Source organism: Liolophura sinensis, chromosome 7 (assembly GCF_032854445.1).
Source record: "Liolophura sinensis isolate JHLJ2023 chromosome 7, CUHK_Ljap_v2, whole genome shotgun sequence".
Classification (NCBI taxonomy): Eukaryota; Metazoa; Mollusca; class Polyplacophora; order Chitonida; family Chitonidae; genus Liolophura; species Liolophura sinensis.
This window is the reverse complement of record NC_088301.1, coordinates 8126364-8139872: the sequence shown is the minus strand read 5'-3', so window position 1 is coordinate 8139872 and position 13509 is coordinate 8126364. Positions and strand designations below refer to the sequence as shown.

At 38.2% G+C, this 13509-nt stretch overlaps 2 protein-coding genes across 2 annotated transcripts in view; both read left to right on the top strand.

Annotated features, from left to right (window-relative positions):
- Positions 1-2109, top strand: part of LOC135470609 (uncharacterized) — a 23883-nt gene extending 21774 nt beyond the window's left edge. Inside the window, exons 17-20 of the mRNA XM_064749646.1 lie at positions 39-307; positions 851-908; positions 1533-1819; positions 2057-2109. Of these exons, the coding sequence (XP_064605716.1) occupies positions 39-307; positions 851-908; positions 1533-1819; positions 2057-2109 (667 nt within the window). The remainder of the gene's footprint in view (positions 1-38; positions 308-850; positions 909-1532; positions 1820-2056) is intronic.
- On the top strand, positions 1993-13427 carry LOC135471678 (uncharacterized). The gene is made up of 13 exons (XM_064750991.1): positions 1993-2105; positions 3273-3559; positions 4216-4282; positions 4464-4744; positions 5552-5618; positions 6648-6922; positions 7188-7254; positions 9283-9554; positions 9811-9880; positions 10572-10840; positions 11720-11783; positions 12444-12715; positions 13350-13427. Exons 2-13 carry the CDS (start codon positions 3358-3360, stop codon positions 13418-13420), a joined length of 1977 nt encoding a protein of 658 aa, XP_064607061.1. The 5' UTR covers positions 1993-2105; positions 3273-3357; the 3' UTR covers positions 13421-13427.
- The last annotated feature ends 82 nt before the right edge of the window (positions 13428-13509 follow it).

The window sequence follows — 13509 nt, the reverse complement described above, 5'->3', positions numbered from 1 at the left end:
ATATGTCGGTTTCTAACCTATTCGCTGTTGTGCTTTAGGGAACTAGTGACTGGGATATTCTACACACTGAAGGTGAACGGGCGAATTGTTGATGCCTCGGTGGAGTACGACAAGGTGTTCAACTCGTCTCACCTCAGTATCTTACTGCGGACCTCTTCCTATCGTTACACTGTGTACATGGGTACCCTGACCACCTTGATATCATACCGATATCAGCTGAGTGTGTACTTTGCACAGACAATCGCGGAACTGGATTACGCGCAAATAGCAGTAAAGCTAGAGGAAGGCTGGAAAACGCTGCATGCTGGTAGGATGTGTTAGCTTTTACTTTAGTACTAGTATTAATATATGTTGGGGCAACTGCGGATCCATGTGTTAGTAGCATTGGTCTCGCCTCGGACAATCGACCTGATCATTGAAGTCGCGTGCTCAGATCCAGCCCTCGCGAGCATGGCTTCATCTAAGTAATGAGATGTCATGACAACATAGTTGGCGAATGGCGTTCTTTTATTGGAGTGTCTGATCGTTTGTTGAGTCATAACGCCAAAAAATAATATTACTCCCTATAGTCACAGAATAATAGTTTCTGCATATTTATGTCATGTAGAGAAGTAAACAAGTCTGTTTTCAGTTCTAACTTTGACCTGATGTCTCATAAATCAAAGCCTCCTCAGAGATTTTGTAATGTAAACATTGGCTTAAATACTTCATAGATGATAATAATCGAGTTTCAAACAAAAACATCTGTTTCTTTAAACCTTGAACAATTTTTTGAGCCCAAGTACTACTGTACTTCCACTCACGTATGATTTATATATTTTGTTTTTTATGTCATCTTTTTATTTCTTAGAAGTTACCAGCGTAAAAGTCTTTGTGGCTCGTGTGGAACAGTTTTATACAGAGGAAATGTAAGAAACACTTATTATGTAAGAGTTAGGCAGATAAATATCTCTTTAAGTGCCCCAAAGGTTTTAACCTCATATTTATTGGTAATATACATATGTTTTCAAAAAATGTTCATGTGTTGCTGATATATTTAACATTTTCTTCGCCTGCGGGAATGTTACATTTAATGACTAATCAAAGAGAGATGTAAAAAATAACGATTATTTTGTCAAATTCCCATCTGCATACCTGGAACTGACTTTCAGGAGTACCAAGCATGTTTTATTCACTAGAATTGTCTTTACACGAACGTCAATCCTGTTCTGCTTAACGAATCCCCTCACTGGAACACTAAGTCTTTTTTTTCTAGAATTGTCTTTACACCAACGTCACTCCTGCTTTGCTTAACGAATTCTCTCACAGGAACTACCAATACTTTTGCCTTTACCTCGAAATGTTTTACAGAATCGAGCACCAATGCTTGTCCGCTTACCTGAGATTGCCTTTACATGCATGACAACCGATTTCTGCTAACCTCGAATTGTCTTTATAGGAACGCTAATTCGTTTCCCCTACCATATACCTGGAAATGGCTTTACAGGAACACCCAGTTCTTGTCTGCTTACCTGTAATTGTCTTTATTGCAGGTCCGTTGTTTATCGTTTGGCCTATTTCGTCCGTCAGTCAGGTGAGGCTGTGTATCCCCTCCATCTACCTCAAATTCCTCACCACCGCTGGGTGTCCTGTGGCTGCTTGAGCGTCGCGGGTATCTCTGGGTCCGCGTACAAGCTTTACGCGGGGTCAGTGGTCGACACAGCCAGCTGGATACCTGCCTCCTTCCACTTTTCACTCTACTTTCAAAAGCAGGTGTCCACATTGGATTACGTCAAACTGGAACAGACAATTCAGGCTGCCTGGGCTCTGAGGCACGGAAGTGAGTATATAGTTTATGCAGTGTGATAGAGTTCATCAAGCGTGACGGATTAAAATACAACTTTGTATCCTGCAGTAACACGGTATCCGTTCGTAAATTACACAGGGGTTTATACTGAACTATTTTATTTTTAGTATTTTCACAAGCTCTAACTAAACTCGAAACGTTGAAGAAAACAATCCAATTTCGCCTAAACAAAATCTACCAGTGTGACTCCTTTTGCTTGTCCGATTTCAGATGTTACTGTCAAGATTGTTGCTCAAGAAGAGTATGTTACTGTATCTGGGTAAGTAGCTCCAAAGATTTCAGTTACTTCCGAGGTAAGTTTTTCGCCATGATAATATTTCCTGGCCTCGTAGTTAGCGCAGAGAAATGATCCAGGAGTCTCTCACCAATGCGGTCGTACGTGGGAAGGTCTACCAGCAACCTGAGGATGGTTGTGGGTTTCCCTTGCTCTCTGTCCGGTTTTCTCCCACCATAATGCTGGCCGCCGTGGCATAGGTGAAATATTCTTGAGTACAGGGTAAAACACCAATCAAATATCATTCAATCAAAATGATCAGCTAAGTGGTTGGAGATACCCGGGAGAAACCAGGAGGAAACCACTGCATCTTCCCAGGTATCTTACAAACCCACTGACATTAAACTGCAGTCCGCCAGACCGCACAAGATTAACAAAAATACATCACTTGGTTAAATATTAACTCATATTAGACCATATAATATTTGTTCAAAATAAACAACGAATGTTATCTATCGGTGATGCACGTCCTGATATAACTCCTGTATAAAGTCTGTTGAAGGGATAGTTCATTTACTTGATTGTTGTTTAAATCATACTTAAGAATTTATCAGATATATACCAGTTTCATGGGTTGAGGAAATCGGATGTCCGGGACAAACCATCAATGTTTGGGATGTTACTGACTACCTTTCTCACAATGTGACGTACAAACATACACATCACATTGATTAAGGACAAGTGGTCGCTCTCACAAGCGTCGTTGTCCACTTACTGACACAAAATCCCCACGAATAGTGAAAGTCAATAAGGTACGATTCTCCTGTTCACAACGGGGGTTTGAACCCGCACCTTGTGTATCATTGCGTCTAAAAGGCATGCACCTTATCCAAGCTCCATGCCACCGTCCGTTCCCACGATGGTCCAGTGGTTCAATTTATAACTGTCTATAGTTGTTTTAAGTAAGATAAGTGGCATGTGTCTGTCCTACAGCATTAGGGATTTTGAAAATGTGATAATTATTGCCCTTCATTCTAGGATTTATGTGTTGCTGTCTACACATTGGTTCGGCCATATTCGGGTCTTTTTGCCAAGGCAGCATCCTGTCAAAAAGGTAAATGACAAAAGCGTATTTGAACATCATAGGATAACCGTGAAACCATGTCCTGTCTATTACAGTCATTGGATTTTATATTTTATACCCTGATACAGGCAATCCGCGTGGAAAGTTACCTACTTTGTGTCGAAGAGTACAAGCTTTGTATTCAGCTATGAGTCAATTTTACCTGCTTTTAACATGAGACCACTGGACGTCAACCGCGTCGACTTGTCCTTCGTCAACGTCTTTGACGCTCACTACCACCTTTCCAGCGTCTCTGCTGACGTCATGACCAGTACCAGTTATGCGTTTTCGTTTTACTCTAACAATGTAATCTCTGAAATCAACACTGGGAATTTTACAACAGCCATTAGAGAGGTTGTTTGTCGTCAAGTGACAGGTGAGTTATAATTTTGTATGTAAGACCTGTATTAACAGGTGCAGTTAATTAACATCTCAGTTAATTCACTTAGATGTTAAACAGGCTTTAACATTTGACTAGCTTAGGCGTAATCTTAACTTTCTCATATCTTTACAACAGATGGGAATTACCAACCTTGCTCGCGAGATAAATATTTATCTATGCTAGATGTGTTTGTTGAGTTGATAAATTATGTCGGTATGTGTCTCGACGGTGAACAACAATCAAATAAATAAATTTTAGATATCGAATGATGCGATGATGACAAAATGTGGCTATCCTTTTTGATCTAAACTATAATGGTTCTGTCCTTGTATGTTTTTATTTTGTTAATTGTTAATTAACTAATTGTTTACTTTCTGTTAGTATATTATAAGCAATGCTTAATAACTTTTCACATGTAACGGCAGTTAAGTTTTTATGGAGGGATCCGGGGAAAGTTTATGGAAAACCAACGCATTTCACGAGGGACCTGAAAAATGTTAACTCGATAAACATGTTCTCAATGAAAACAAAAACTAGTAAAGTGTGATATATTTGGAATATATATCGTGTACGGAACTTGATACATACTTAAGGACTAATTAAATAGCTACTTTATTCGCTTTATTAATGAATCTGTTTTTGTCTGACAGTTATACCTAAGTGTGAGGATATTACGCCGGTCATCATCCGCCAAGAAGGTCAATTTCTTAATAAAAGGTAGCGTCCTGACAGCAGTTTTTTCTGATGTGTAGTCCCTAATAACAATTATGTGAACGCCAAATACAGAATATAGCTTTACATTGGATACATTTAATTACATCTTTATGTATTTCATTAATCAATTTTATTAATCCATCCTACGGAGCCAAAATTTTTATTATTGATACTTTTACTTCAGGTGGGAAACGCGAGTGGATTATTACTTACGGTACAAAGGGAAAATTGTCAATTCCGCATCTTGGCCAAAGTTGAATACAACATCATTACAAGAATACGTCCGGGATGAACTGAATCTCACAACTGAATCCGGGCTGCGTTACGTAATAACCCCGTCATTACCAGCGGGGAGTTTGGACTATCGATACCACTTTAGCCTCTTCATGAAAACCAAGGTGGCCTATGCTGATTTCACAAAATTTGCATCTTCTATAAAGGAAACGTGGCTTTCCGCACATTCCGGTAAGTCAGTTAATTATTTGATAGATGTTTTAAGCCGTACTCAAGAATAGTTCATAGCAGGAAGACATTATGGTGGGAGGAAACCGAATACCTTGTTACAGAAAAACTTGGCTGATTATTCACATTTAAGAATTATACCTTTTTCACATACCTGTAACGTACATTCGAATTATGCAACTAATATATATTTATGATAACTTTCACGGATATCAGCTTTTGGGTATATTGCGCAGGACGTTTCGATACACGGTAACTATCACCGTCCCCAAATGTAAAACAATACTGAAATTTTCAACATGATATACCTAGGGTTAGGCTCATGAAATGTCATCAATTGAAACATTCTGATAACTCAGTAACAATCATGCAATTTTTGTGAACATTTATGGATGTTTTATAACGCTGAAACATGGTTGGTAAACACTAACGAGTGACATTGTTCTGATCGAAGGATCAGCAGGTCATATGTGACTGGTTGTAGGCTAATTTGTAGTCATTTCACTGCTTGCGAAGTCACCTTCTGTCCGTTTTCCTCCCACTTCATTGCTAGCCGCCGTCGTATAAGTAAAATACTTTTGCGCACGGCGTAAAACCCTGATGAAAAATCAAATGCTAAAGCCCTCTTCCTGTATGTAGATTCCGCAAAAACTATACCATTTTACTTGAAAAAGCTAAGCATGATAATTTGTAATTTGTACAACGCTGATGTTTAAAAATGTAACTTCCTTACGCAAAGATTATAAAACATGCCGTGAAAAAGTTGTATATGATAATTTGTTCTTTAATGTTTAAAAATTTCGTCCACAGAATACAGAGGTTGTGGATGTATCAAAGTGAGTGTGAGTAATACCGAAGAGCTGTTGTCTGAAGGAGGGTACGTGGCTTCTCTTGCACAACATATGGGTGATTCGTTTGTTCTCACTGAATTTGGAGGATGCTGTTTTACTAATTTTCTGAACTGCAAAGAACAATGATGCAAAAATTTTTGTAAAAATGTCTTTACCTAACTGTGGCTATGGATGTCAGCAAACATGACTACATGGACTGGAGATTGATTCGCTTATACCGTATTAAACCCTCTTTAATTATTAAATGAACACATCAAACAGAACTGTATGGTATTTCAGAAGTTATACTGACTGTAGAATAAATAGAAGTCTAGAGACGGATCCTAAAAAAAATCCCGCACATTGTATTCAGGCATATATGGCCTAAATCTGTCTGAGTACACCAGAGCAAATCCATACCTAAGTACTTAAATGCAGGTCGAAGCCATTTTTGTTGGATGTCGCAGTTTCCAGTAGGCATGAGCAGAAACAAGTCATACAAAAACACATGGTCATTCGTGTCTGTTACAACATTACAGACTTTGATGACGCCTTGCTGATGAGTTGAATGCATAGCCACCCAAATGTGTTTGCCCCTTAGCAAAGAATTCTTCAAACCAGGCGCACTGGAGACAGCTATATATAGCTTTTTAGCAGATTTCCGCTTGCTTTTAGATCCGACAAGCAGGACCAGGTTTTACGAAGCTTCTTAAATTGTTTTGCTTCACAATACTATACTTCCGAAGTGTTGAACTTAAGTTTTGTCCATATGTCTGTAGGTCCTCCACATTTTTGACATCCTGTTTAAAACACAAAAGTTGCATTAAGTTCAGATGAAGGAGTTTTTAAAGTTAATTGAAAATGTGATCTTCAATATTTTCTTCGATTTTCCTTTAAAGAGGCAAAGACACTTGAAAAAACTTTTTGAGTGGTGTGTATTTGGGACCACCTCGTGGTATGTGTTGTATTTGAGCAGTAGTGTTATAAATGAGGTTGTGACCCATGTGTAATAAATGGATGTCATAACTATAGCGAATTTGCAGTTGTTTTTTCTCACATATGTTTAATTACTCTAGGGAGCGATACTGGAAGCTGGTTTACTACATGAATGTTAACGGCACAGTCGTTTCCCCCGGAGACACACAGCCGTTAAACGTGAGCCTGTTAAACCAACACGTAACGTTCACAGGCCCTCAAGGAGCATATGTCATCGTGCCAGAAAATTTCTACAGCTTCCGGGCCTATGATTTTCGGTATTCCAACGCCCTCTATCTGCATACTTGGGTATCAAAGGAAGACTACCATCGCTTCGAGAAAACTCTGACGGAGTATTACTTAACCCGTTTGTCAGGTAAAAGAAAGTAATCCATAACCGGGTCTACTTTTATTTTTGAACCTGCTTAATGAATAACTGGAAATGCGAACTTGCCAAGCAATGTGTAGAAACAGGAGATTTAAATGTAGTTTATAAACACAATCCATAGTATTGTATAGTGTTACATATTTATTTAACCCGTGAAAGTGCGAAATATGCACACTCCTACTTAAAATAAGCTCTATGCAGTCCCAGAATAATTAGGGGTACAATGAGGAAAGTTATCTCCCTTGCTTTGTAGGCAGCCACACGGAGGAGGATATCCATGTGACGGTAAATGGTATCCGCCAAACTACAACACCGGATGGGTAAGTTCCTTATGTACTGTATCAAAATGCAATTTCTAATTTTTCACAATGGTTAATATTCAAAAGGTACTATCATTATTTATGCTGACAATTCATGGATGTAGAAAAGGCTTTTATACACAGAAAATTGATATGGATACCATCAGTTTTCGAACCACTGAACTCTGAGTTTAGCCATCAAATGCCAAATGTATCATGTCGACCAGTTCACTCATTTGATGTCTGCGTTGTTCACCGTTGTGTACCTCACCGAATAGACCCTATCCCACTGATGTTGCAAACTTGATTACCGTTTTAAAGAGACATACCACCGAAAGAAATTCAAAATTTTTAAATTCTTTCAGCAAAATACAAAAATGAGCTGCATTTGACTCCTAAATTAACCTGCTGGGCCTGTATGTTCCGAAAAAATGTCGATTTAGAGAATTATAAAGGTCAAAACTGTGCACCCAACGAGGTAACATGCAAATGAGACAGCGCAAAGATTCCCACAATGCAACTCTCGCTCGTGGATCGTACATGTATAAACAATACGGAAGATTGAAAGCGAATTTTATGTCTAGTAAACCAAATACGATCTTTCTTTCTATCGATAATGTTTTATCAAGTATTGAAGTCACAACTGAAGTTACATGGTGGGCCGAATGATTACAATACGTACAGTGCCGTGTCTGACATTTCAAGTTCACAGAACACCTCCCATTTTCTAGGGAATAAGGGGAGGTAACTTACTAAAAAAAAAATCAGATTCTCTAAATACAGCGCGACTCGATGATCGAAGGGAAAGTATAAAACTAAGTATTCGATCATACACTCAAAGTCAAATACGTCTTTTTTTTTAGATGACGTTTAAAATAACAGCACAATTTTTTCAACTTCGGTGGTATGTAACTTAAACTACCGATCGCCTGTGGCTTCGTCAAAAGGTTATTCAGTTACTTGCCAGAGGACTATGGTTTACTGCTGTCACCCCGCTTTCCTTCACCTGCCAACCTAACAGCCGTTACATGAAAAATTTGTGTATACTTTTGAATATTTCTATATGGCTTTGCACAGCAATCAATTATGTAATTAAGTACTAAATGACTTCTAATAATCTCCTTTGTTCATTTATATCATATGATCATCAAATGACTAATATATATATATATATATTTGACTTATGTGCGGATGCTTTCTCTGCTTATGAAGAACCAAGTAACAGAGTTTTCACATGTTCCGATTGTTTAGGGCTTTGTGTCTCGTTAGTAATGTTTACTGCCGCCAGGCATTTCGGTGCCCCCTGATCATTAAACTGACTTTTGTCAATCTGGTTGAAAATTTAAAATTCTCTACTCGATTGACGAATGTTTAATGTCACCTTTACTATTATATCACGGTTTTGCCTCCAGGTAACATGTCTGTACGACATGTTTATATCGCTGCGTCAAAGTAATATCATTTCCTCTAACCATTAAATAGATTGCTGTCGTATAAGTGCATACCCTTGACAATGTACTTAAAGGCAAAGAAAACAATAAAATGAAGTATCTAGAAGATAAAAAAACACTGTCCAGGAAAATAGTTTTGATTTAGCTTTTTTAGAATTTTTCCAACCTAGTAAAATGCATTTTAAACACAGGATTCTATGGTCGTCTGTTGGGACCCAAAAGGTATTAATGACGTCTCATACAATATTTATGGCTTGAAAAAAGGTAGTTTCAAGGTTCATTTGTTGAATGCATTCATAGCTCTAAATGAAGATGCATTTTGAGTGATGAAATATAGCAATCTATGGGTGTTAATTGGGAAAAAAGCTGATGTGAAGCTGGTCCCAGTATGGTCAGAAAAGGAAACCGTAAAATCCAGTTTCAAATTCATTTTACTAGATCGTAAAATATTCTAATAAATCAAACCATAGTCCCGGACAGTATTTAATGGTCTTTCATCTGACATGTACTTCATGCTAGTGTTTTTTATGCTTTTGAACCCCAGTTGAATAAATAAATAAATATATAAATAAATAAATAAATATGCATCCTTCTACAGTCGGCTGGTGTGGAAGTTGGTATACTTCGTGAACGTGAAGAACAAACTGGTATACACTGAGTACATTCCGTCCGTCAGCTATTCGTCCCTGTCGTCCAGGATCAGTTTTAAAACCCCGACTGGTCTATCGTATAAGCTATTTTCCGGCAATGTGAAACACCTCTGGCCGGCCACATCGTTCTTCCGCTTCTACTTGAACCATCCAATCGCTCCAGACATATGGGGAAGACTCCGTCATTCCATCTTACAGGCATACTACACCCAGTATCCAGGTGTGTGATTGCATTTACCATATACAGAAAATATTAACATGTATAATTCTGGAACTGAAATTATGAATATATAATAAACTATAGATAACCAAACGGAGAACTACATCGGTCCAAATTCCATTACTGTATTTTGGATTTTGTATTAAATATTACATGGACTGATGAAAAAAAATATATTTTATGACTGTGTTTTGGATTTCTATTTGGATTTTGATTTTTAAATACCATTCTTTTTTTTTTTGACTTTCTGATGCAGATTTCCGTGATTGTGACTGTGTCCAGGTGGAGTTCCCCAAACACCAAGATGAGCTCATTACAGAGACTGGGTAGATAGTACACTTCTCTTGTACAACTCCTGTGCAGCAATTCTGTGGGGATAATATGTTATGTTAATATGTGTGTATATTCACTCTGATTGAGGAGTGACGCCTCAGTAGAGCTTGACGCCGTACTCGCCTCCCGTGCTGCCCGTTCGTAGAGTCGTTTGCGCCGTCATACGTTCTTCATCCGTCCGTGGGTCTGGCAACAACCTGCGAATAGTCGTGTGTTTCCCCTGGGCTCTGTGTGGTTGCCTCCCACCATAATGCTGGCAGCTGTCGTATAAGTGAAATATTCTTGAGTACGGCAGAATGCACAAACCAAGTAAACAAATAAGGTAAATAAATAAATCTGACGTTCTTTGAAGACCACTTCGTCTAATATGCCGTGCAAAACCGTATGTCACTCGTGAGAAGGCTCTTAAGTAATTTGCCTATGGTTACGCACAATTTATTTATTTATTGGTTTATTTATTTAATATGGATTTGGCCTTGTGCTCAGAAATATTTCTCGTTAATACATGGAGGCGTTCGGGTAGATGAGCTGGGAACCACCGTGACTCCCCCTGGACTTTAGACTTCTCCTGACCGACAAACTCATTTGTCAAGGGACTAGCGTCTACAGTGGAAGGGGCGACTCCCAGCTCTGAGCCTGCGATGTCTCTGAAATACACGTAATCTTTCCATGTTGTTATTTTAGGGAGTCGGTATGGCGAGTGGGTTACAGAATCAAACTCAATGGGGTTCTTGTGGATGCGGAAACAACTCCACTGACGGCCATCCATTATCTGCAAGACAAGCTTACGTTTTCCGGTCCGAATGGCATCAAGTACAAGGTTACGGCTAACGTGAAGAAGTCGATGATGGCCCAAAGTGCTTTCTCTGTTTTTCTAAACCATTACGTCTCTCAGGAGTCTTTGGAAGCCGTGGGAATGTCCATCAAGAAAACATGGGCTACCGTCAATGGAGGTTTGTCAGTGTATTTCGCGGTTTGGTGCACTCACTGACTCGTTCTAGTGTGAGGTGTGAATGCCTCCTGTCAAATATTAAAACCATTTTACGAGGTTCAGTTTACCTTTAATCCAATTATTGAGAAACAGATCCAGACTAACTCCTACCTGTTACTTACCCACTCTACACTTTGAAGGAAAAGCCAACAGAAATCCCTGAATCATCACTAAAAATTATACATAAATATATCTGTTTTTTAAGGGCATGAATATATAAATACATGAATTTTGGGGCTGAGCTATGTTTATTTTGCTGAGCCTCGTTGGAGTCTCGCGATCTTTTCCCAGCTGCATGTTTATCAATAGGTAATGTTTATTGAGCGAATTTTGAAATTTGTGCACTTGCCGGAAGATATATCCTGACAGTAAATACAGTTATGTTTACAGCGTAAAAATCGTGTGACTTCATCGATACGCCATCATTATGACAGAGAGCGCACCTTATAAATGAAATACATTATGTGTTTTATTTTGTTTAAAAAATTGTGTTTTGGAAATAAAGTTGATGGTATTTTAGAGAGTTTTCAATGGTAAAGTTTAAAGGAATTTACATAAACTAAAACAAAGGCTATTTCACAAACTACGCATGCACGCTGCGATGTGTCGAATTTTACTAATTATATGAAACAACGTTTTGTGTTGTTTCTCATTCGACTGGTCGACTTCGGCAAGTCGCTACCACAAACCTCACGGTGAGATCGCGGCTTTACTTTAACTTTCTCTTTCACTTGATTTCTGTATACTAAGATTGAAGTTGTACGTTTACCTCGACGCTTGTTGGCCTGGCTGTATATTAAAATTAAGTAAAGTTAAAATATTTTGTATACTGTCATTACAGGATTGGACATAGACAAGCTGAAGGTGACATTTATTCGCCAGAAGGAGTATACGGATACTGAAGGGTAAGATCGGGAAAACTGAGTCTAATTAGAATTCAGTTCAAATTTTGTGTTCTTTTACAACAATGCAATCAAGTCAAGTCATGCGTTGTCATGTTCCTGCAAGGTCTTGACGAAGTTTCTGACGTTCATCGCGAAAAGCAATCCAAATTTATTTCCAGTCTTCTCTAACAGTTAGGGTGTTTTCTTTTTCCGCTCAGTCGAAATATTTTAACTAAATTCTGACGAGGTTAAATGTGAGGACTAATACACCTAGCGTTATCGTGGAGATGTAATGTTTGTCTTGTGTCAAGGTTTTTCAGCAAAACGTATGACTTTATTATAAACCTGCTTTCTTGAGTCCACAATCTCTTCGTCACTCGTAACTCTCGCCCTATCTTGTGTTATTTTATGGAGCAATTGCCGGTCGAAGTGTATTTATTTTATAAAATCACATAAAACTTTTTAAGACCATTTCACAGGTGAAACATAATTTTATAAACGTGAAGTTAAAGGCCTTATATAGTTAAACAAATTTTACGCTCCGAACTAAAAGAATGCATTGCAAAAGATTACAGCATGGAGGGTAGTGTCAGAGTGGTAACGACAGTATGGCGGTTAATCTTCATTAACTTACTAGGAATGTAATTGCTATCTTGAAAGTTCCATCTTAACCCATTACAGGAATCCCCGTTGGAAGTTCGAATACAGCCTGAACTACAACAACACAGTTATTCATTCTGGAGATTGGCAGAAAATAAACGTGACAGTTTTACACGAGAATCTTGTCGGTGTGAAGACACCAAATGGAGAGGGCTTCAGTGCCGTCAGTCAGGACGTATCGGTCATTGAGTACAGACAACAATTTACATTGTTTGCTACTACAAAAGTAGCCACTGAGAGCTTCGCAGAATTGGAGTCTCAACTAATAGAAGCTTGGGAAGAGAAAAACGAGGGTAAGGTTTGCATATGTACTCTCAAATCTGTATGTTCGTGGTGTTTCACCAACCTAACATTTAAAATGCAAAACAGGTGATTTTGTGACAGTTATGTGAACATAATTTGAATGGAAATCCGATTAGTGTGATGCAGCAATTTATGGTAATAGTAATCTTATTATAGTAATGCACTACTTTCTTATTAAGTAGGGGTCTTGGATTTATTCTATTTGATTGATTAAGTGCATGTATGTTGTGATTAAATAAGTTTATTTTCATTAAGTAAGCCTGTTGCAATTACTTAGACTTGTGGCTATAAGTAGACTTGTTGCAATTACTTAGACTTGTGGCTATAAGTAGGCTTGTTGCAATTACTTAGACTTGTGGCTATAAGTAGGCTTGTTGCAATTACGTAGAGTTGTGGCTATAAGTAGGCTTGTTGCAATTACGTAGAGTTGTGACTATAAGTAGGCTTGTTGCAATTACTTAGACTTGTGGCTATAAGTAGACTTGTTACAATTACTTAGACTTGTGGCTTTAAGTAGGCTTGTGATTAAGGATGGCTGTTTCACCAAATATTCCAAGCCACAAAAGTTAAATTTTGATCGTTAGGTCTTAAGATCCGAATGTCCCTTTAACTTTGTGATTACAGCTTGGAAAGCGTGTTCGTGTGTGGAAATAGCCAACATCCGCCAAGAGGAGGTTCTAGATAACAGAGGGTAAGCTGTCTTCAATGAATATTTATTCGGAGTGATGAGGATATGAAATTCGTATATATGTAATTGTCTGCTAACGAAATGTAAAATGTATAT

What these genes read in the sequence shown, in the direction of transcription:
- LOC135471678 (XM_064750991.1), top strand. Translation starts at nt 3,358, where the DNA reads ATGAGACCACTGGACGTCAACCGCGTCGACTTGTCCTTCGTCAACGTC. An exon ending in ATACTACACCCAGTATCCAG is followed by an intron (nt 9,555 to 9,810) that starts GTGTGTGATTGC and finishes TTTCTGATGCAG; the next exon opens with ATTTCCGTGATTGTGACTGT. An exon ending in ATGGGCTACCGTCAATGGAG is followed by an intron (nt 10,841 to 11,719) that starts GTTTGTCAGTGT and finishes CTGTCATTACAG; the next exon opens with GATTGGACATAGACAAGCTG.